This window comes from Trachypithecus francoisi, unplaced genomic scaffold (assembly GCF_009764315.1).
Source record: "Trachypithecus francoisi isolate TF-2019V2 unplaced genomic scaffold, Tfra_2.0 Lachesis_group10, whole genome shotgun sequence".
NCBI classification, from domain to species: Eukaryota; Metazoa; Chordata; class Mammalia; order Primates; family Cercopithecidae; genus Trachypithecus; species Trachypithecus francoisi.
In genome coordinates this window covers 43273485-43295444 of record NW_022681455.1, presented here as the reverse complement: position 1 = coordinate 43295444, position 21960 = coordinate 43273485, and the positions used below count along the sequence as shown (strand labels likewise).

General features: G+C 50.1%; 2 protein-coding genes across 7 annotated transcripts; one reads left to right on the top strand and one right to left on the bottom strand.

The window, feature by feature from the left end:
- Positions 1 to 380: 380 nt before the first annotated feature.
- On the bottom strand, positions 381 to 16886 carry KLC4 (kinesin light chain 4). Of its 4 annotated transcripts, none has more exons than XM_033217210.1 (16): positions 16771 to 16886; positions 14890 to 15172; positions 13379 to 13609; positions 10491 to 10572; positions 9358 to 9577; positions 8797 to 8884; positions 5072 to 5173; positions 4660 to 4833; positions 4180 to 4279; positions 3935 to 3987; positions 3634 to 3704; positions 3306 to 3414; positions 2598 to 2738; positions 2224 to 2339; positions 1498 to 1561; positions 381 to 845 (listed from the first exon to the last, which is right to left on the bottom strand). In XM_033217210.1, exons 2-16 carry the CDS (start codon positions 15145 to 15147, stop codon positions 795 to 797), a joined length of 1860 nt encoding a protein of 619 aa, XP_033073101.1. In that variant the 5' UTR covers positions 15148 to 15172; positions 16771 to 16886; the 3' UTR covers positions 381 to 794. The 4 variants fall into 4 exon arrangements, with proteins under 4 accessions (XP_033073101.1, XP_033073104.1, XP_033073103.1 ...); XM_033217213.1 differs by lacking the exon at positions 16771 to 16886 and adding an exon at positions 16300 to 16736; XM_033217212.1 differs by lacking the exon at positions 16771 to 16886 and adding an exon at positions 16206 to 16298.
- On the top strand, positions 16222 to 21941 carry MRPL2 (mitochondrial ribosomal protein L2). 3 transcript variants are annotated; one of them, XM_033217219.1, is made up of 7 exons: positions 16222 to 16314; positions 18252 to 18420; positions 19715 to 19853; positions 19965 to 20080; positions 20154 to 20264; positions 20544 to 20617; positions 21687 to 21941. In XM_033217219.1, exons 2-7 carry the CDS (start codon positions 18252 to 18254, stop codon positions 21897 to 21899), a joined length of 822 nt encoding a protein of 273 aa, XP_033073110.1. In that variant the 5' UTR covers positions 16222 to 16314; the 3' UTR covers positions 21900 to 21941. The 3 variants fall into 3 exon arrangements, with proteins under 3 accessions (XP_033073110.1, XP_033073111.1, XP_033073109.1); XM_033217220.1 differs by lacking the exon at positions 16222 to 16314 and adding an exon at positions 16808 to 16943; XM_033217218.1 differs by lacking the exon at positions 16222 to 16314 and adding an exon at positions 16973 to 17183.
- Positions 21942 to 21960: the final 19 nt, after the last annotated feature.

The following is a 21960-nucleotide window of genomic DNA, read 5'->3' as shown; positions in this document are numbered from 1 at the left end:
CCTCTGGCTCCGGAAGGCCCCCCAGGCCTGCTTAGTCCTCCCTTCCCCCAAGCAGCTGGGAGAACGAATGGCAGCCACAGAGGGCCTCACAGCCAGGAGAAGTGGCGCCAGGACTCCAGGGTCCTGCCACATGGCCACCACATGTCCCTGACAACCCAGTCCACAGCACCTTCTCCTTGGGTTGTGGGCCTCCTTCTTCCCCATCCCCCAGATGCCTTCCTACAGGCCCTGCTGGAGATGATACAAACAAGGGGAGGAAGAGAAGAGAGATCCAAGAATCAACACTCCAGCTGCCCCATCCATCACTGCACCTCACCCTCTGTGAAGGGCCCCAACACAAGCCCTGCTTCATACCCTCTTCAATCAGGACTCAAGTCGCAGAAACGTTACCTGATTTCTTTTATTTAAGAAAAGTGAAATACATGGACCTGAAGTGAGACAGCAGAGGGAGGGAATAAGAGCGGCCAGGGCAAGGCGGCTTGGCTGGCCAGCCCCCAACCCTCTGACTGAAAAGCCAGCAGCAGGCTGCATCTCTGAGGGCCATACCTGCTTTGTACCCACCCTGGGGGCCTCAGAGCTAGCTACTCTAGAGGACCACAGGGTGCGGAGAGGGTCCTTCCTAAGAGGGATTCCTGAGGAGGGAGCTGAAACCCTAAGGGCAGCAGCAATCTTCTGGTTAAACTGCTCCCCTTCACTGTCCCACCTAGGGGTGGGGAAGAGCCAGGAGCAATGGGGAATGCTGTGAGGGCTATGGAGGTGGGGGGACCCAGCAGACCTGGGGACCGGGTTGAATGTCAGCTGCTTGAAGAGAGGTCCATGGTGCTGGCACTGAGGCCCCGGGAGACCTGAAACAGACAACACTACCCCATCAGCTCAGGGACCTCAGCCTCCCAAAGACTGTCTCCTGGAGTCCATCCATCCCATGGCCACAGTGTATCTCTGGACCTAGGATCACATCTATCTCTGGACCAGTCTATCTCTGGACCTGGGACTTTGTTTAGCCTCTGCTAGGGTTTTCCAGAAGGCCACAATCTGGTGGAAAAGCTACCTGGAAGAACCACATGAATACTGGCGTATACTTTGAGTGTGTTGATATAAGAAGTCATTTGCCATTAAAATATCATTACTGTTTTCTCAGATGGGGATTATTTAATACTTTTCTTTTTCCATTCTCATCTACTATGAAGGTAGCTGCAGGATGAAAAAATTAGTATCTCCAAATAATTCTTAAATTATTCATAATTCCAAAGTACCAGTTTAAAGAATATTCCTATTTCCCTCCTTATTAACTTATTTGCTACTATGTCTGGCCTGAAACTGTCCCTTGGTGGTCATCACTCACCACAAGCTATCTGCCTGATTCCTTAATAACTGCAATCCCCTGGCTCATCATTATCCCAGATGACTCCTCTCCCCTCTTCCCTTACTCTACTGGGCTTGCTCACTGGCTGTTCTTTTTTCATCACCCACCAATATGCTCACAAGCACTGCTCTCACCTGGAGGGGTGCTGCACTAGGTTGGTTCAGATAGTTCAAGGAGGCTGCTCGCTTCATGTTGCTGCTACAATGGAAAATGGAAGAACTGAGGCCTCCTCTCTTCCTCTTGAGTGGCCTTAAAGCTGTGGGCCTCTTGAGCACTGCCACACAAAATCAAATCACTGCCTCCCCTCCATCCCCTCCCCCAACTTCTCTTATCTGCATCAGGAACCAGTATCTCAGCTACCTTCATCCCCCACATTGGGGCACCCATTCTACCCAACCTCTCTCTCCATGGCTGTCCCATTGACTTCCTCCCTGTTTCTCTCCAAGATACCTCTCCAGAGATCAGAGGCCAAGAGGAGTTGGAGGCAAGGGCTTACTTTACTTGCCTGCTTTACCATATCTTTTTTTTCTTTTCTTTTCTTTTTTTTGAGACAGAGTTTCACTTTTGTCGCCTGGGATGGAGTACAATGGCACGATCTCAGCTCACTGCAACCTCCACCTCCCAGGTTCCAGCAATTCTTCTGCCTCAGCCTCCCAAGTAGCTGAGATTACAGGTACCCACCATCACGCCCGGCTAATTTTTGTATTTTTAGGAGAGATGAGGTTTCACCTTGTTGACCAGGCTGGTCTCGAACTCCTGACCTCCGGTGATCCACCCGCCTCGGCCTCCCAAAGTGCTGGGATTACAGGCTTGAGCCACAGCACCCAGCCACTTTACCATATCTTGACTTCCATGTGTACCTGGAGGGCCGAGGCTCAGTCCCCTGGAGCTTCCTCACCAGGAGTTCACTGCTTCTGCGGAGCACATCTCGGATCTTGCCCAGAGAGCCACTCCTCTGCAGGGTCCCACTGCCATCCTGGCAGAAAGGGGTGAGCAATGAAAGCTACAGGGATCCCACACAGATGGGTTTCTGAGTCTAGTCCTAGCATTTATTCTGCACACATCCCCCACTCCCAAGGCCCAGTGACTGGAAATAAAAGTCCTGTCAAAAGCTTGCTCCCAGAGATACCCCTGAAGGGATACACTACCTAGACTGGGACAGCATAGCCAAGAGCCTCTCACCACCACCAGCAGGAGTGGGCAGGAGAGATGAAAAGGCAATGATCAGACTCACCCCGGACCATTCCACAGCCACAGAAGCATCTTCACCTCCCTCGAATTTCACACTGTCCCCAGGGCCCTCCTGGGAGGTCCTTCTACCATCACTCTCCCCAAGCAGCTCTGCCACCTTGGTCTGGCTGATAGGGTCAGTGCCCTGGAAGGAAAAGGAAGGACCTGGGACTTCCTACTCCTTAACTCCTCAGGATGGGGCTTTCAAATTTTTTTCACCATCAGCCACTGCAAGGAAAACATTTTTCCTTGTGATGTCTCAGTATATACCTACTGGAACAATACTCACCTTTTCTATTCGCAATGCATTGCTATATATAGATCCGGATATGTTTTTAGCCCCACGGCCCACACTGAATTGATTTCACAACCTACTATTGAGACCCACAATCTGAGAAATTCTTGACTTAGGCTCTCCCCCACCTCACTCCTTTCACCCACACCACCCAGGCCCCTCCTTATGAAAGGGCAGGGTTTCTCCTTCATATCCCCATTTAGTGAATCTTGAAATTAGAGTCCTGACCACAAAGTGCAGGTAGGGGGTAAGAACATGCTTAAAAACAACCACAATCACAACACTGCCTCACTTTCCTCTCCCTCCTGGCCTCATCAGCCTTTCCGCTTATTCTTAGGAGACTCCCAAGAAACCTCAGCAGTCTCTCATCCCCGGGGCCCTTCCCTCAAGGACCTCCTTCCCCTCTGGGCTTCTGACCTGTCTCCGGGACCGCTGGGCACATTCCTCCAGGGTCTCAGCGGCCTCCAGCTTTCCCTGGCGCCTATACAGAGCTCCCAGGTTTCTCAGAGTAGTGTTCACTGTGGGGCTGTGGTGAGAAACAGACCAGAGAAGGAAGAGAGAATGGGTTCAGAAAAGAAAACATTTGTCTTCCAAGCAAGACAAGAGGAAAAAAAATAAGAAAATAGGAGAAGGAACAGAGCTAAAGCTGAGGGAAAGTCTACGGGAGGAAGGGAAAAGGGCTGGGAGGCTGGGAGCCTGGATGGAAGGCATCGGAGGCCAAGCTGGCTTTTCACTGGCAGCTCACCTGCTCACTTTGCAGGCCTTGTACCAGCCTCCATACTCAGCATAGGGTGTGCCACCCTCATGGTGCCGGCTCTGCAGGACAGAGAGGCCAGAGAGAAGGGCAGGGAGAGCCAAAGATAAGAATACAGAGATGCTGGGATGCATGGTGGCATGGGGCTAGGGTGCAGGCTGGGCTGCGGAGGACACCATGCATCTGGGGCTGGTGCTGGGGCGGGAAGTGCAAGTTGGGCTAATGGAAGGAGTAAGACAGAGACCCTGGTAACCTTGAGCTCCCCAGGCTGGCCCCCCTTCCCCCCACTCACTTTGCTCATTTCCTCCCGCTCCTCTGCATGCATCCAGATGGGCTTGTGGTCATCTGGGGGTGATACACGGGGTGGGGAGGTTAGAGATCGGAGCTAGACAGTGTTGGAGAGCCAGGACCCAGAGGCTGAAAGGCTGGACTGAAGGGGTCTGGCTCCCCCTGGGAACCACTGTGGCCTAACCCCCGACCTTTGGTCTGCATTTCTTTTCTTTCCCACAGCCCCTTCCCCAAGCCCTCACCACTCACCATCCACAGACCCAAACTCCTGCACATGGGCACGGGTCAAGATCTCTTTGTATAGTGTCTCAGCCTCAGCATATTTGCCCTGTTTCAGGTAACAGGAAGCCTAGAAGACAGAAAGGCAAAAATACAGGAACAAAACATGGAGGGAGGCAAGGTCTTTTTTTTTTTTTTTTTTTTTTCCAGACAATGTCTTCACCAGGCTCAGGGAGTTCCACTTCTCGGTGTCTCTGTGACTTTCCCCAGAGATCTTTCTCACACCTCCTTCTCCAGGTGCAGGGTCAAGGGTATTCCCAGCTCACTCTCAAGAAGCTGTGGAGCTTCTATAACCGGAACGAAGCAGATCATTCATCCGCAAAGGCAGCCCCAGAAATGGGCACAAACTTGATGAGAGCAGTGTGCCAGATTGTGATGCTTCCTAACTCTAGGACCCAGGTGGCCTCTACTTCCCGTTCATTCCACCTACTTTGTCCCCTCCTCCCATACCAGGTTGTTCTTGGTCCGGGCTACATTAGGGTTGTCTGGCCCCAGCTGCCCCTCGTAGATGGCCAGTGCTCGCTGGTAGTAGCGTTCCACCGCCTCATACTTGCCCTGGTTTTGGCACAAGAGGGCCAGATTGTTTAGCTGCTTTGCCACATCTGGGTGATTAGTGCCCAGGACCTGAAAGGGAACAAAGGAGTGGATAAATGGCTATGATTACGTGTGTGTGCACAAGCACACGTGTCTGCTTGCATGTAGGCACACACATGTGGAAAGCAGAGGAATGGGAATGAAGGAAGAGAGAACAAGGCAGAGATGGGGGTGAGAAAAAAAAAGTGAAGGAGGAGTGTTAGACCAGAGGATCCATGTAGAGAAGGGTCACAGCAACAAGGGAAGAAGGGAGAGAGGGCATGGGTACCTTTTCTCGAATCTCCAGTGCCCGCTGGCACAGAGGCTCTGCCTCCTTGTATTTGCCCCTTTTGCCATAGAGCACAGCCAAATTGTTGAGTGTGGCAGCCACCTATGAAGACAGGCCAGTCCCCATCAGACATTTGGGTTGCAAATGACATATGGGAATCTGAGGTTCCCCACCTCCCAGCAGGGTCCCACAATCACTGCACAACTCTAAGAGACAAAGACTCTACTACCCTGGAGCCAGGGGCTGAAGGGAGGGGAAATTGCTGAACAGGATGGCTCTGAGGCTAAGGGATAATATCGCCCTCTAGGGGATTTTAAGAAATTTCTGGAGGTGGTTTTTTTTGTTGTTTTTTTTTCTTTTTTTTGGTTGCCATGATGATTACCTTTGAGGAGACAAGAACGCTATAGATGTTCTGCATGTGTAAGATAGCTCTGCCAACTTTTGAATGTCCTGCCAGACATCCGAACACTAAATGTAAACATTGATATCTGATGGGATATCAAGATAGGAGGATGATTTCTGAGATACATCATCCCTGCCTATCATATGTCATACCATAGGGAATTATTTTCACACAGATCATGTTCAAAAATAACTTTTTGGCTGGACGCAGTGGCTCATGCCTGTAATCCCAGCACTTTGGGAGGCCGAAGAGGGCAGATCACCCGAGGTCAAGAGTTCGAGACTAGCCTGACCAACATGGAGAAACCTTGTCTCTACTAAAAATACAAAATTAGCCAGACATGGTAGCACATATCTGTAATCCCAGCTACTGGGGAGGCTGAAGCAGGAGAATTGCTTGAACCCGGGAGGTGGAGGTTGTAGTAAGCCAAGATCGTGCCATGTTGCACTCTAACCTGGCAACAAGAGTGAAATTCCATCTCAACAAAAAATAAATAACTTTTCAGCTGAGTGCTGTGGCTCACACTTATAATCCCAGCACTTTGGAAGGCCGAGGTAGGTGGATCACTTGAGGTCAGGAGTTCACGAGCAGCCTGGCCAACATGGTGAAAACCCATCTTTACTAAAAATACAAAAATTAGCCTGGTGTGGTAGCATGCACCTGTAATCCCAGCTACTTGGGAGGCTAAGGCAGGAGGATCACTTGAGCCTGGGAAGCAGAGGTTGCAGTGAACCGAGATTGTACCACCGCACTCTAGGCTGGGTGATACCGTGAGACTGTCTCAAAAAACAAAACAAAAAAAAATTTTTCATTTTTCATTTTCTGTACATTGACAACTCTATCATTTGCTTTGGTGTGATATCCTGACCTTTTTTTTTTCTTTTTTTTTTTTTTGGAGACAGAGCCTTGCTCTGTCGCCCAGGCTGGGGTGCAGTGGTGCAATCTCGGCTCACTGCAAGCTCCGCCTCCCGGGTTCACACTATTCTCCTGCCTCAGCCTCCCAAGTAGTTGGGACTACAGGCACAAGCCGCCACACCTGGCTAAGTTTTTGCATTTTTGGTAGAGACGGGGTTTCACCGTGTTAGCTAGGATGGTCTCGATCTCCTGACCTTGTAATCCACCCAACTCGGCCTCCCAAAAAGTGCTGGGATTATAGGCATGAGCCACTGCGCCCGGCCGATATCCCTACTTAAGGTTGTTTCTCTCTTTCATTTATTTGTACTTATTTATTTATTTATTTATTTTGAGAAAAAGTCTCGCCCCATCACCCAGGCTGAAGTGCAGTGGTATGATCTTGGCTCACTGCAACCTCAGCCTCCTAGGTTCAAGCAATTCTCCTGTCTCAGCCTCCCGAGTAGCTGGGACTACAGGTGCACGCCGCCACACCTGGCTAATTTTTGTATTATTAGTAGAGAAAGGGTTTCACCTTGTTGGTCAGGCTGGTTTCAAACTCCTGACCTCAGATGATTTGACCACCTTGGTCTCCCAAAGTGCCGGAATTACAGGAGTGAGCCACAGCACTGGGCCACTTTTTATTTTGTTGAGACGGAGTCTTGCTCTGTTGCCCAGGCTGGAGTGCAATGGTGTGATCTTGGCTCACTGCAACCTCCACCCCCTGGATTCAAATGATTCTCCTGCCTCAGCCTCCAAATAGTTGGGATTACAGGCATATGCCACCATGCCCGGCCAATTTTATATATATTTTTTAGTAGACACAGGGTTTCAACATGTTGGTCAGGCTGGTCTGAAACTCCTGACCTCAGGTGATCCACCTGCCTTGGCCTCCCAAAGTGCTGGAATTACAGGCATGAGCCACCGTGCCCAGTCTTTTTCTCTTATGTACAAATAAATCTGGTCATTTTTTTTTTTTTTTTGGAGACAGAGTTTCACTCTTGTTGCCCAGGCTGGAGTACAGTGGCACGATCTCAATCTCGATCTCCCCTCACTGCAACCTCCGCCTTCTGGTTTCAAGAGATTCTCCTGCCTCAGCCTCCTGAGTAGCTGGGATTACAAGCGCCCGCCACCACGCCCAGCTAATTTTTGTATTTTTAGTAGAGACGGGGTTTCACCATGTCAAGATGGTCTTGAACTCCTGACCTCGTGATTCGCCTACCTTGGCCTCCCAAAGTGCTGGGATTACAGGCGTGAGCCACCGTGCCCAACCCTTGTGATTTCTTATAATACTGTACTTTAATAAAGTGTCCACCTATATTTTCATTTTTTTAAGAGACAGGTGCTCACTCTGCTATACAGACTGGAGTGCAGTGGCATGATCATAGCTCACTGTAACCTCAAACTCCTGAGCTCAAGCGATCCTTCCACCCTAGACTCCCAACTAGCTGGGACTACAGGTGCACGCCACTGTGCCCAGTAAATTTTTAAATTTTTGTAGAGACAGGGTCTCGCTATGTTGCCCAGGTTAGTCTCCCACACCTGGCCTCAAGTGATCTCCCGCCTTGGCCTCCCAAAGTGCTGGGATCACATGCATGACATGAGCCACTGAACCCAGCCGCTGTCTCATTTTTCTAGTACTTCTCGTATGGAATGGCTTACTGGTCTTCTAAATCCAGAATCATTCATTATATATGAGACCACTTTGCAATTTTTTTTTTTTTTTTTTGAGATGGGGTCTCGCCCTGTTGCCCAGGCTGGAGTGCAATGGCGAGATCTCAGCTCACTGCAACCTTCACCTCCTGGGTGATTCCCCTGCCTCAGCCACCCAAGTAGCTGTGCTTACAGGCATGTGGCACCACACCCGACTAATTTTTGTACTTTTAGTAGAGATGGGGTTTCACCATGTTGGTCAGGCAGGTCTCAAACTCCTGACCCTGTGATCTACCTGCCTCAGCCTCCCAAAGTGTTGGGATTACTGGCGTGAGCCACCACGCCCAGGCCACTTTGCTATTTCTTTTAACAAAGTTGTACTCAATACAGTTACTGTTGTTTTGTATTTTTATCTTATTATATTACATTGTATATATTGTTCTTATAAATTACTTTTCTTGTTTTTCTTTTGTATTTACTAAAGTAGCATATTAACTTTTGCAGAAATCATATGTGGATTTACCTATGACTTATCTATGAATTAAGTTCAAGCAAAATATTCATTATAAAAAGGAGTCACTGAGTCTCAGAGAATTAAGCACTAGGATCACTGGACAGTGCCTGGAAGAAAGGACTTCTTACTCCTCCTTTCTCAGCACCCTTAGTGAGTGGACTGAGGGCAGCAGATGGATGAGCTAAGAGAGGCCAAAACAGCAATGGTGTGGGGTGCGGGGTGTGGGGTGTGGGGTGTGGGGCAGGGAGGGCAAGGAATACTGACAGCAGGATGGTCGGGGCCCAGGGTGCTCTCCCGGATGCTGAGGGCATCATTCAGCAGGTGGGCAGCTTCCTTATACTTATTCTGGTCCCTGGAACAAGACAAAAGTGACAGGAGTTACCCTGAACTCTGTCTGCAAGCCTTCTTCTTCCCTCCTTCCCTTTGGGAGGACTGAGTACATTTAAGGACTGGGGACCTCCATGAGGAGACAGGAAGCCTGGTGTGGACAATAAGGGGGCTTCACTGACATACTCATACCAGAATGCAGGGCACTGCCATCGCAAGAGGAAGCCACAAGTTATAGGAAGTGAGAGGGCAGGGGGAAGAGAGGGAGAGAGCACTCCTTAAAAGAGATTAGAGGAATAGTGATCCCAAAGAATGAGCAAATGCTTAGATATGGGAAAACTGAGAGTTCTGGCACATTAAGAAGCACCCGAGTGGGGTGTATCTGGGAGGCCCAACAGGGAGGAGAGTTACCCTGTGAAGACGAAAAATGAAAGCCAAAGGAGGACCAAAGTGGGAATGTGGGGGAAGATCTGGGCACTGGAGGAGGGAAGTCCTCACCGATACACCAAAGCAAGGATGTTGAGCATGGTGGCAACATCAGGGTGGCCACGGCCTGATGTGCGCTCCAGGTCCTCCAGTGCCTGCTTACAGAGTGGCACAGCCACCTCATAGCGACCTTGGGCTGCGTACTGGATCACCAGGTTGTGCAACGTCCGCAACCTTGCTGGGATCTCATATCCACCCTGCTGAGCTGCTGCAGTACCTTGACCACGGGACACTAAACCATCACAGAAAATAAACAAAGGACTCTTCCTCTCCCCTTTGCTGTCTGCCCTTCCACTCCCCATTGCACGTCTTGTTCCATACCTATGCCTGCCCCAACATGGGCTCTCAATATTAGACCTGCCTCAAGCACTATTCTTTTATCCACTCCCTTGACCTGTGCCCATCACAACCTCAGTTATTCACCCAGTAATTCATTCATTCAACAAACATTTATTTAATAAATATGAACCAAGGGATGTCCCAGGAGTACAAAGGTAAGAAAGACCTGGCTCTGGCCAGGTGCAGTGGCTCACGCCTGTAATCCCAGCACTTTGGGAGGCCAAGGCAGGTGAATCACGAGGTCAGGAGTTCGAGACCAGCCTGGCCAATATGGTGAAACCCTGTCTCTACTAAAAATACAAAAATTAGCCGGGCGTGGTGGTGGACGCCTATAGTTTCAGCTACTCGGGAGGCTGAGGCAGGAGAATCACTTGAATCCAGGAGGCGGAGGTTATAGAGAGCCGAGATTGGCCCACTGCACTCCAGCCTAGGAGACAGAGTGAGACTCTGTCTCAAAACAAAACAAAAAAAAACCTGGTTCTTTCCCTTGAGGGGCTCATGGTCTCCCCATCTCAGGTTTATTCTCCCACTAGACTGTGAACTCCTTACTGGCGAGACCTATGCCATTTCCATCTCAGTACTCCTAGTGCCTAGCACAGTACCTGGCACATACTCAGTGTTTAATACATGTTTGTTCAATGGGGAGGCTGAGGAAATCGAAGTACTAGCCCAGCCCCTGCCCTGTCTCCAGAAAAAGTGGATAACCTATTTCTAGATGGTGAGTGTCCTATGTACAGGGTGGGCCACAGCTAGGGCCAGCCTCCTGCTGCCCCCTTTTCACCATCCCATTCCAGAGGCAGACTCACAGCCATTGCTGGGGTCCTCTTCCTCCTCATTAGGGAAGAGGTCATCCAGGGAATCCTTGGTGGCATCGCCTTCTTTCTCCTCCTGGAAGGGAAGAAGCAACATTAAGGGCCAAGATACCCCTACCTAGTAGCCTCCTCAGTGACCCCTCTAAGCCATGAAATCACAGACAGATGGGGCATAGGAGAAGACTGTTGTTCCTGTCTCTGCCCCGGAAAGGCTAGCAAGTGGCCCAGCCAAGCCCAGGCCTCTTGTTTGTAACAGCCAGAGATGCTTTGGACAAAATCTCAAAACTTCCCCCTCCTTCTCATACAGAAAGTTTCCTTCCTGGCCAGGTGTGGTGGCTAACGCCTGTAATTCCAGCACTTTGGAAGGCCGAGGTGGGCGGATCACCTGAGGTCAGGAGTTCAAGACCATCCTGACCAACATGGAGAAACCCCATCTGTACTAAAAATACAAAATTAGCTGGGAGTGGTAGCGCATGTCTGTAATCCCAGCTACTCCTGAGGCTGAGGCAGGAGAATCGCTTGAACCTGGGAGGCAGAGGTTGCGGTGAGCCAAGATCGCGCCATTGCACTCCAGCCTGGGCAACAAGAGCGAAACTCCGTCTCAAAACAAAAGAAAAAAAAAAGAAAAAAAAAGTTTCCTTTCTAACCACCCTCAATCTCGCCTTAACTCTTGTAATTATGGCCCTATGCTGATCTCTGTGTGTTTATGTTGATTATATGTCTGTCCTGTCTCTCCTGAGGGAAGGGAGTATGTCCGATCTTATTGACATGTACCCAAAAAGTGCCTAGCTCAGCCTGGTGCCCATCATCTGCACAGCTCATTTCTGGACTTACTGCATAACCCTCCCTCACCGTCTAACCTATTCTGCACTAGGAAAATCTGCTTTTCCCCATCAGGAATTGCAGCCTCATCCAAACACCAACCTTCCTACCCAGCTTCACCAATGTGTCCTGTGCAATCCATCTGCTCACTTTCCCTGAGAGAGACCAGCTTTTCCAGGCTGTAAGCCTTATCAATGACACCCTGCACTCCAGTCTAAAAAGCTCCTTCCTGTTCCTCATCATGAAATTTCAAAATCCATCTCAAATGGGATGGATCCTAACCCACTGACATGAGAAATCCAACCTATATCCTACCCATCCCTGTATCCTGCTTCCTCAATTTTTTTGTTAGTTTTTTGAGACAGAGTCTCTGGTCTGGCAATAACCCAGGCTAGAATGCAGTGGTACAATCACAGCTCACTGCAGCTTCTACCTCCTGGGCTCAAGCGATCCTCCCACCTCAGCCTCCCGAATAGCTGAGGCTACAGGTACACACAACCACATCGGGCTAATTTTTTATTTATTTATTTTTTGTTGTTGTTGAGATGGAGTCTCGCTCTGTCGCCCAGGCTGGAGTGCAGTGGCCGGATCTCAGCTCACTGCAAGCTCCGCCTCCTGGGTTCACGCCATTCTCCTGCCTCAGCCTCCCAAGTAGTTGGGACTACAGGCGCCCGCCACCTCGCCCGGCTAGTTTTTTGCATTTTTTTAGTAGAGACGGGGTTTCACTGTTTTAGCCAGGATGGTCTCGATCTCCTGACCTCGTGATCCGCCCGTCTCGGCCTCCCAAAGTGCTGGGATTATAGGCTTGAGCCACCGTGCCCGGCCTAGGGCTAATTTTTTAATTTTTTGTGGAGATGGGGTCTCACTATGTTGCCCAGGCTCCCTGCTTCCTCTATGAATTCTTCTTAGACCATTCCAGCTCTGAGACATATCTCCGTGAAATTCTTCCCACACTGACTGAACCACTCATCCAGCACTGAGCACTTGCTGCTTTGTATTTTGTCACATATGTGTTCTCATGGATAAGACTTGTTCCCTACAGATACATCTGAAGAAAACACACTCTCAGCCAGGCATGGTGAGTCAGTCACACCTGTAATCCCAGCATTTTGGGAGGCTGAGGCAGGCAGATCACTTGAGGTTAGGAGTTTGAGACCAGCCTGGCCAACATGGCAAAACTCTCCATCTCTACTAAAAATACAAAAACTAGCTGGGTGTGGTGGCAGACACCTGTAATCCCAGCTGCTTGGGTGGCTAAGGCATGAGAATTGCTTGAACGCCAGAGGCGGAGGTTGTAGTGAGCTAAGATGGCATCACTGCACTCTGTTGAATGAGGGTTAAATATCACACATTTTGGGTCGGGCATGGTAGCTCACACCTGTAATCCCAGCACTTTGGGAGGCCCAGGCGGGCAGATAACCTGAGGTCAGGAGTTCAAAACCATGGTGAAACCCCACCTCTAGTAAAAATACAAAAATTAGCCAGGTGTGGTGGCAGGCGCCTGCAATTCCAGCTGCTCGGGAGGCTGAGGCAGGAGAATTGCTTGCACCTGAGAGGCGGTGGCTGCCGTGACCCAAGATTGCACCATTGCACTCCAGCCTAGGCTGGAGTATGAAACTCCATCTCAAAAAAAAAAAAAAAAAAAAAAAAAAATTCACACATTTTGAAAGCAAATTTTAGGAGGGTCATGCTCAACCGGGCTATGCTTTCCCTAACTGTAGCACACAGGATTCTGGATTGGAATTGTCCAGGTGCTTGTCTATCTCCCTCACAAGCTTGTAATTGTGAGAGCAGGAACTCTGTGTGCCCCACTCACCAGTGCAGTGCACAATGCCTAGTACATAGGAGGCATCTCATTACATGTTGACTGAATTAGCTGAATATAGTTTTTCCCCTTGCTGTCACCTGGAGTTGGTGTCAGGGCTGAAAAAGGAATTCTTTCAGGTGAGAGCAGTTTGGGTAGAGCTGATGGACCCTGAGGATGATGGGGCAATTTCCCCCATGTCTGTGGTAACTCCTGGCTGCCCACCCATTAGCCAGTCTTGCCTGCGTACACTCACCGTGGCGTGTCCATCTTCATCATACTGTCGCAGCTGCCCCAGGAACTCCAGGTGCTTCTTTTCCTCCTCCAGCTGAGCCACAGCCTGTTCACTGCGCTGTAGCCGCTGCTGGGTGCCAGCCAGCTCATCCCGCAGCCACTGGTTCTCCTGGCATAACCGCCGCACCTGAGCCCGCAGCTTCTGTTTCTCCGACTCCACTGTGCTCAGGTGGCTGGCTAGAGCCAGCATCACCTAGATGGACACATCCCCTGAGCTCCAGATTCTGGGTGGGAGTATTCAGGAACAGGTGGAAGGGGAGCCTACTGGGACGTAGCAAGACTGGCAGGGGCACAAAGAAGCCAGAAGGTGGGGGTGTAGCAGTGGCACTACCTTCAAAACACTCTGAATCCAATTTCCCATCACCTCCACTGCCATCACCCTGGGCCAAGCCACTATCAATTCCTACCCAAATTACTACAATAACTTCCTCACTGGCCTCCTTGTTGCTGCCCTTGTTCTCCTACTGTCTATTCGTAACCCAGCAACCAGATGATGCCAAGTTAGACCACATCACTCCTCTTCTAAAAACATTCCAATAGTTTCCATCTCACTCAAAGTAAAATCAGGGTCAGGCACAGTGGCTCACGCCTGTAATCCCAGCATTTTGGGAGGCCAAGGCGGGTGGATCATGAGGTCAGGAGTTCAAAACCAGCCTGGCCAACATGGTGAAACACCATCTCTACTAAAAATACAAAAATTAGCTGGGTGTGGTGGTGCACGCCTGTAGTCCCAGCTACTCGGGAGGCTGAGGCAGGAGAATCACTTGAACCTGGCAGACAGAGGTTGCAGTGAGCCAGGATGGTGCCACTACATTCCAGCCTGGGCAACAGTGCAAGACTCCATCTCAAAAAAAAAAGTAAAATAAAAGTCCTCGGGATGGCCTACAAGTTCCACTTGATCCATCTCCCTCCCCTCATTCACTCTACTGCAGCCATACTGGCCCCTTGCTGTTCACTGACCTCACCAGGCAGACTTTCGTTCAAAGTCTCTGCACTTGCTGCTCTCTCTGATTAGGATGCCCTTCCCCTGTTTAATAGGCATGACTCATTCCCCTCACCTTCACATCTTTGCCAAAATGTCACCTTTTCAAAAAAAGGTGACCTTTTTTGACCACCCTATCTAAAATTATACCCTCTCTCCACAGTCCCTAGTTTCCTTCCCTGCTTTATTTTGGTCCTTTTATCCTTCGCAATTATCATTCTGGCATACCGAATCATTATTTATTTAGGTATTGTCTGTCTTCCCCAGCTAGAAGGTAAGCTCCAAGATGGCAAAGATTTTTACAATTTTGTTCAATGATGTATTTCTTCAGTGACCAAAAGCATTCTGGCACACAATAGTGACTTAATACATATTTAATGAATGGATGCAAACGTCTAGAGTGAGGTGATCCCAAGCAACCCCAAACCTTCAATCAGGTACCTGCTCCTCCATCCACCCTGGACCACTTGGCACCACCTTTGCCTTCTCACCTGGGCCTCACTTAGCCCGAGCTCAATGTTTTCCATAGAACGGCGAAGCTGCCGGGCCTTCTCATGCACCAGCCCTTCCTCATGGCCTCCCTGCTGCAGACACTCAATGGTCTGGGACAGGCTTTGCAGCACGGCCTGGTGTTCACTGTGCAGGGCCTCTAGCCCTTGGCTGACCAGCCGTGTGCTCCCCAGGATCTCCTCTTGGCTGAGCCGCTGGCCTGCAGGCTCATCCCGCTGCCCCAACACCAGGCCTGACATCCTGGCCTGGGGGACCTTGCCCGGTCTAGGGAGGAACAACAGAGTTTGACTGGCGTAAAGATGAGACAGAGAAGCTGAGAACTTTCTCAGAGGGTGGTGGGAATCCAAGTGAAGGGACAAAAGTAAGAGTGACCCTGTGGCTTAGTTGGAGAGACAGTGACCAGCAGGCAGGGAGCCCAGACCACTAAACTCAAAGTTAAGGTTGTGGGCAAAGTGAGAGGGAGATGAATTGACTTAAAAAAAGAAAGACTATAGTAGGAGCAAAGGTGCTTAGAACTAGCATAAGGATTCAGGACTTAGGAAGAGAACAGAAAAGCAGTTAGAGCCTGAGTTAGGAAAAGTTATCCAGGGATGAGAGACAGCACTATGGAGATCACAGAGGATCTGTGGGAGAGCTTCAAAGGGCACAGGGCTAAAGTGAGAGTTATGTAGAAAATAATGCAGGGATCTAGAAAAAAGAGAAGGAATCTATGCAAAGTTAAATCAGGGAAGAAAGGGAAAAGAAGAAAACAGGAGCCTTCCTTGCAGGATCCACATTAGAGGGTCCCAGAAAGCTCAAGGTCTTCAGGCTGCATCACCAGCAGACCTAAGCCCAGCATCTCCAAACCTGGTCAGTCCCACATCTTTTCCCACTTACCTTCAACCCATACTTCCCACCCCCCAGGACCCAGACTGTGTTCCCACTTCCTCAGAAGGGTCTTGTTTCTCATCTTTGAAGTCTTCTTACCTGTGTACAGAGCAGAGGCCCTGGCTGTGGCACTCAGGCCGGAGCCTGGAAGAAACTGTTCAGCAGCCAGAGAATCAGAAGGATCTGCCCTGCCCAAAGTCCAGAAGTCCAGCGTTCCCACCCCTTCTCTCACCACTTCACAGCTACCCAGAGGACCTGGGACAGAGCCCCACCCAGGACAAACAGCCTCCCTCCCTCACTCCCTCTGCCTACAGGTCTTTAAAGACGCCCAATTCCCTTCTCCTTCCCCAAGCCAGCCTCCCTCATCGCAGGCCTGGGGAGCTACTGTCTCCCAGGAATATGAGAGAGAGAGAATTAATCAGAGACCTACAGCAAGAGGCGTGTCTGGGAAAGGGGAGGGAGGAACACTTGGTCACTCCACACCCAGTCACTTCAATGGCTTTGTCTCTGTCACGGTCACCTACAAAAGGCTCTGAGAGGTATCACCGTAGGGTGCCCCCCTAATGCCCGATGATGCAGGGAAGAATGGGAGGTCTCCTGAACGGCTGCCGGGTCGCAAGGAGGGTCTCCTGGGCCTGGAAACGCAGTAAAGGAGTGCCTCGGGCTGTCGACCTGCCCTGGGGCCCAGGAGAGTGAGATGGGCGGGGGCGGTAGGGGAGAGGTGTGGATGGACGACCGAGGTCCGCAGCTCCAGCGAGGACCTGGAAGCCTAACGACCCCGAGGTCACTGAAACAGTTGGTGGCGCAGGGGGCGGGGCAGGCCGGCTATCTGTCTGGACGCCGAGGGGCGGGGAAGAATCGCGAAGGGCGGAGTTTTTGAGCCTGGAGTTTTGTAAGGTTGGTTGGAGGGGGTTTGTTTATCTTTTTGGGAGTGCGAGAATAAGAGATGGCAGAGACCTTAACCTTCAGCCTCAGAGGTACCCTCAAAGACTCACCTGCAATCTGCCGGTCTGGCTGCCGCTCTTGCCGGTACTGCCCCTTTAAATCCATGATGGCTGCCGCTCGAGGCAATTGTTTTGACGGGTCTGGGGGCGGGGCCTGTTTCCTAGTCACGGGACATTAGAGCTGCTCGCGGATTGGCTCTCACCGCGTTCAGGTAGGAAAGGAGGTATGTATCCTGCTTGGGCTCCAGTTTTCTGCCCGCCTCCGTTTACGTTTTGCGGAGCGACGGCGCCGGACAGTCGACGTCATCTAGGAGCGCCGAGCAGCTTGGCTAAAAGTAAGGGTGGCGTGCTGAGCCCTGGATAGCCGGATGGCCCTGTGGGCACTGACCCGCGCTCTGCGCTCTCTGAGCCTGGCGCCCCCGACCGTCGCCGCCCCTGCCCCGAGTCTGTTCCCCGCCGCCCAGGTAATCCACCTTACCCGGGAAGAAGGCTGCTTCCATTCGGGCTACCGGAGATGGGGTCTGCGGGGATGCGAGGCCGGGGTTGCAAGGCTGGTCAGGAGTCACGCAGGTCCGTGACCTTGAATAAGGCACACTCAGCTTCAGCTTTTTCCTCCACAAGTGTTGCTATCTCATAGGGCGAAATTCTTCAGACGAGATACTTAAGGTGAAAGTGCTTTACAGATCACTGGTTGTACAGGTTTCGGTAATAACTAACGTTTATCGAGTGCCTATGATAAACCAGGTATAGGTAATAGACGTTTCAAATAAATGAACTCCTTTCAAATACTCTATAAGGCAGTTACTATTCCCATTTTATAGATGAGGAAAATGATAAGGAGTCCAAGGTCACACACACAACTATCAGAGCTAAGCAGTCTGTCTTTCAGAGCCAGTGCTCTTAACCATTATGATATGATACCTACAAGGATGAGTTACTGCTGATATTAGAGAATGCAGGGCAAGATACAAAGAACAGTGGTCTCAGAGGAAGGTATCTTGAGGTCCTAGTGGGTGGGTGACTGGTGAGTCACGCAAAAGAGAAGTAAGTCTTGCTCCTATGGAGCTCTCAAGCTGCTTATGGTAGAGTTTGACAGATGCATGTTTAAAATTCAAATCCAAATCAACCTACTCTGAAATGCTGGGAATACAGCAAGGAACAAGAGTGAAATGACCCCTCCCCTCCATTCGTATGTGAATAATTCCCAGCAACATAATGCAGAGGGCAAAAGGAATTGGCACTGATGGTGATACATGGATGTATGGAAGTTACCAGCTATGGAGAAGGGAATTGTTTAGGTAAAAACAGATTCCTGGAGATGGAGAGTTCTGGGCCAAATTTGGAAGGAGATGATCATGGGGAGAACATTATTGGGCAAGCTGTGAAGAGTGGAGTTTTTGGATAGCTGGTTTGGGATACATCCAGGAGGAAGTGGGCTACAAGCTAAAATTGATCAGTGCCCTCTGACTTGGTTCTCTGATGCTTTGCCTTCAATTAGCTTTCAAATAAAAGAGTTGTCTTTTTATCCCCAGATGATGAACAATGCCCTCCTCCAACAGCCCTCTGCCTTGATGTTGTTCCCCTGCCGCCCAATCCTTACTTCTGTGGCCCTTAATGCCAACTTTGTGTCCTGGAAGAGTCGTACCAAGTACACCATTGCACCGGTGAAGATGAGGAAGTCTGGGGGCCGAGACCACACAGGTGGGAGCAAGGACAAGGGGATTTAAGCAATCAAAGGGAAAAACATGTTAAGACCCTAGATCTGTATATTGACACACTTGTACCTTGTAAGGCAGAGGAATGTAATTAAAAAGCACTTATTTGGCTCCTTTTGCATGTAGTATGTGCACAGGAACCAGAGAGTAAAATACAAAGCAAAAGGTAATTGGTCTGTACTTCTAAAGATAATTTGGGTAATTGAAGAAAATGGGCCATACACAGGATGTGCCATGACATTTTCCTTCACACCCTTCAAAAATTTATAACAGACTGGGTAAGGTGGCTCACGCCTGTAATCCCAGCACTTAGGGAGGCTGAGGTGGACAGATCACCTGAGATCACAAGTTTGAGACCAGGCTGGCCAACATGGCAAAACCCCGTCTCTACTAAAACTATAAAAATTGGCCAGGTGCAGTGGCTCACACCTATAATCCCAACACTTTGAGAGTCCAAGGCAGGCAGATCACTTGAGGCCAGGAATTCAAGACCAGCCCGACCAACATGGTGAAACCCCATCTCTACTAAAAATATAAAAATTAGCCAGGTGTAGTGGTACAGTCCTGTAATCCCAGCTACTTAGGAGGCTGAGGCATGAGAATCACTTGAGTCTGGGAGGTGGAGGCTGCAGTGAGCCAGGATTGCGCCATTGCACTCTAGCCTGGGCAGCAGAGCAAGACTCTGACTGGAAAAAAAAAAGATTAACCAGGTGTAGTGGCAGGCACCTGTAATCCCAGCTACTCAGGAGGCTGAGGCAGGAGAATCACTTGAACCCAGGAGGTGGAGGTTGCAGTGAGCCGAGATCACGCCATTGTATTCCAGCCTGGGTGACAGAGCAAGACTCGTCTCAAAAAATGTGTATATTTATAACAGGCCGGGTATGGTTGCTCCTGCCTTTAATCCCAACACTTTAGAAGGCCAAGGCGGGAGGATCACTTGAGGTCAGAATCCAGCCTGGGCAACAGAGTGATACCCTGTCACATGCACAAAAAATAACAGTTGAAATTATTTGAGTATGATTTACATGACTCTCAGTAAACTTACTGATTTCAGTAATTTGAAAATATTTTATCTGGAAGTTTTATACAATTTCAGTCATCATATAATGTTTTTTCACTTAGCTTCATGTTGGTGTTGACCCTCCTTACTCCAGTGTGCTGTACAAATTTTGATCATTCTCTGTAAGCAGTGCTCTCTGGCAGAGAAAGGGCCAGGTCCCAGTGCTGGAAACTGAACTACTCTCACCTGAATCATATCCCCCAACTGTCCTAAACCACAGGCCGAATCCGGGTACATGGTATTGGTGGGGGCCACAAGCAACGTTATCGCATGATTGATTTTCTGCGTTTCCGGCCTGAGGAGACCAAGTCAGGACCCTTTGAGGAGAAGGTTATCCAAGTCCGCTATGATCCCTGTAGGCAAGTTTGGGATGTGGGATGATGATGGAATGGTCTGAATAACTGCATAGCTTCTCAGGAGATATGGGGCTGCCTAGGATGGTCTGCTTACCTGTCCCTCACCCTGATCAGGTCAGCAGACATAGCTCTGGTTGCTGGGGGCAGCCGGAAACGCTGGATCATCGCCACAGAAAACATGCAGGCTGGAGATACAGTCTTGAACTCTAACCACATAGGCAGAATGGCAGGTGAGAGATGGCTACCAAATGTGTGGGCTGGAGGCAGCAAAGGTTCTAGAGCTAATGAAATCCTGTCTTTTAGTTGCTGCTCGGGAAGGGGATGCGCATCCTCTTGGGGCTCTGCCTGTGGGGACCCTCATCAACAACGTGGAAAGTGAGCCAGGCCGGGGTGCCCAATATATCCGAGCTGCAGGTATGGGGAAAGGAGTTGCCTGGGTACTATAGTTTGGAAAGGCAAGGAGAGTCTGAACCCATGGTTCCACATCTGGTACTGGCAGAGAAAATTAAGGAAAAAACAAGAAACATGAGGATGAAGATATGCATGTGTTTTGACCTAAAATGTAGCATGCATCCTTCTTTGTGTATCTGCTCCTAAAGAGCAAAGCAAGGGCAGCATGTGGGGTGTGGCCCCTGTGTAAATCCCTCTGCACCCCTGTTTTGTGGAGGGTGGCAAATCGGCTTCTTTCCCCAGGGACGTGTGGTGTGCTACTGCGGAAGGTGAATGGCACAGCCATTATCCAGCTGCCCTCTAAGAGGCAGATGCAGGTGTGTATGGGTATGGCTGGGAGGGATCAGCAAAGGAGGAATTTTTGGAATATAACTTTCCTGCCTGGGGTAAGTCCCAGGTGTTTTATGATGCAAGGAACTGCCTTGAGCTGAGGCTGTCCTTTTCTGCCACATGACTTAGGTGTGCTTTGTCGGATTGGCACCATAATTAATTTTTTTTTTTTTCGAGACAGAGTCTTGCTCTGTCGCCCAGGCTGGAGTGCAGTGGCACGATCTTGGCTTACTGCAACCTCCACCTCCGAGGTTCTAGCAGTTCTCCTGTCTCAGCCTCCTGAGTAGCTGGGATTGCAGGCATGCACCACCACAGCTGGCTAATTTTTGTGTTTTAGTAGAGACGGGGTTTCACCACGTTGGCCAGGCTGGTCTCGAACTCCTTACCTCGTAATCCGCCTGCCTTGGCCTCCCAAAGTGCTGAGATTACAGGAGTGAGGCACCGCACCTGGCCCTAATTTTTTTGGAGACAGGGTCTCTATTGCTTGAGTGCAGTGGCACAATCAGCTCACTGCAGCCTCAAACTCCTGGGTTCAAGCATTTCTGCCTCAGCCCCCCAAGTACCTGGGACTACAGGCACACACCACTCTACCAGGCTAATTTTCGTATTTTTGTAGAGGCAAGGTATCACCATGTTGGCCAGGCTGGTCTCAAACTCCTGAGCTCAAGCGACTTGCCTGCCTAGGCTCCCGAAGTGCTGGAATTACAGGTGTGACCCACTGCACCTGGTCCTGGCTAATATTTTTTATTTTTGTAGAGATGGGGGGTCTCATTATGTTGCCCAGGCTGGTCTCGAACTTCTGAGCTCAAGTGATCCTCCAGCCTCGGCCTCCCAAAGTGCTGGGATTACCGGCGTGAGTCCTTGCGCCCAGCTCTTTGTTTTCAACTACCTAGTTCCTATTGTAGGACCTTCACTTAGCTTCAACCATCTCGTGCTTTTCCTTTCTCCTCTCTCTTCTCTCCTTGAGTCTAAGAAGCCCCCCAAGGGTTTTGCTGTCAACATTGTCAAGCTCTTTCCCCCACATTGTACAGAATCTCCATCTGTTTTCTCTGTCAGGTGCTGGAAACGTGCGTAGCAACAGTAGGCCGAGTATCCAACGTTGATCATAACAAACGGGTCATTGGCAAGGCAGGTCGCAACCGCTGGCTGGGCAAGAGGCCTAACAGTGGGCGATGGCACCGCAAGGGGGGCTGGGCTGGCCGAAAGATTCGGCCATTACCCCCTATGAAGAGTTACCTGAAGCTGCCTTCTGCTGCTGCCCAAAGCTAATATCCCTATACTCTAATAAAATGCCTCCCCCTCCTGTTTTAATCTGTTACTGGTTTTTTGC

Bases quoted from the DNA above. Each gene is read 5' to 3' on its own strand.
- KLC4 (XM_033217210.1), bottom strand. From the start codon at position 15,147: ATGTCAGGCCTGGTGTTGGGGCAGCGGGATGAGCCTGCAGGCCAGCGG. The intron at 9,578-10,490 runs GTGAGTCTGCCT...GTGATGGTTTAG, and splicing joins AGAGGACCCCAGCAATGGCT to TGTCCCGTGGTCAAGGTACT. The intron at 1,562-2,223 runs GTACACATGGAA...TTTCCATTGTAG, and splicing joins ACTGAGCCTCGGCCCTCCAG to CAGCAACATGAAGCGAGCAG.
- MRPL2 (XM_033217218.1), top strand. From the start codon at position 17,088: ATGGCCCTGTGGGCACTGACCCGCGCTCTGCGCTCTCTGAGCCTGGCG. The intron at 19,854-19,964 runs GCAAGTTTGGGA...CACCCTGATCAG, and splicing joins GTCCGCTATGATCCCTGTAG to GTCAGCAGACATAGCTCTGG. The intron at 20,265-20,543 runs GTATGGGGAAAG...TTCTTTCCCCAG, and splicing joins CCAATATATCCGAGCTGCAG to GGACGTGTGGTGTGCTACTG.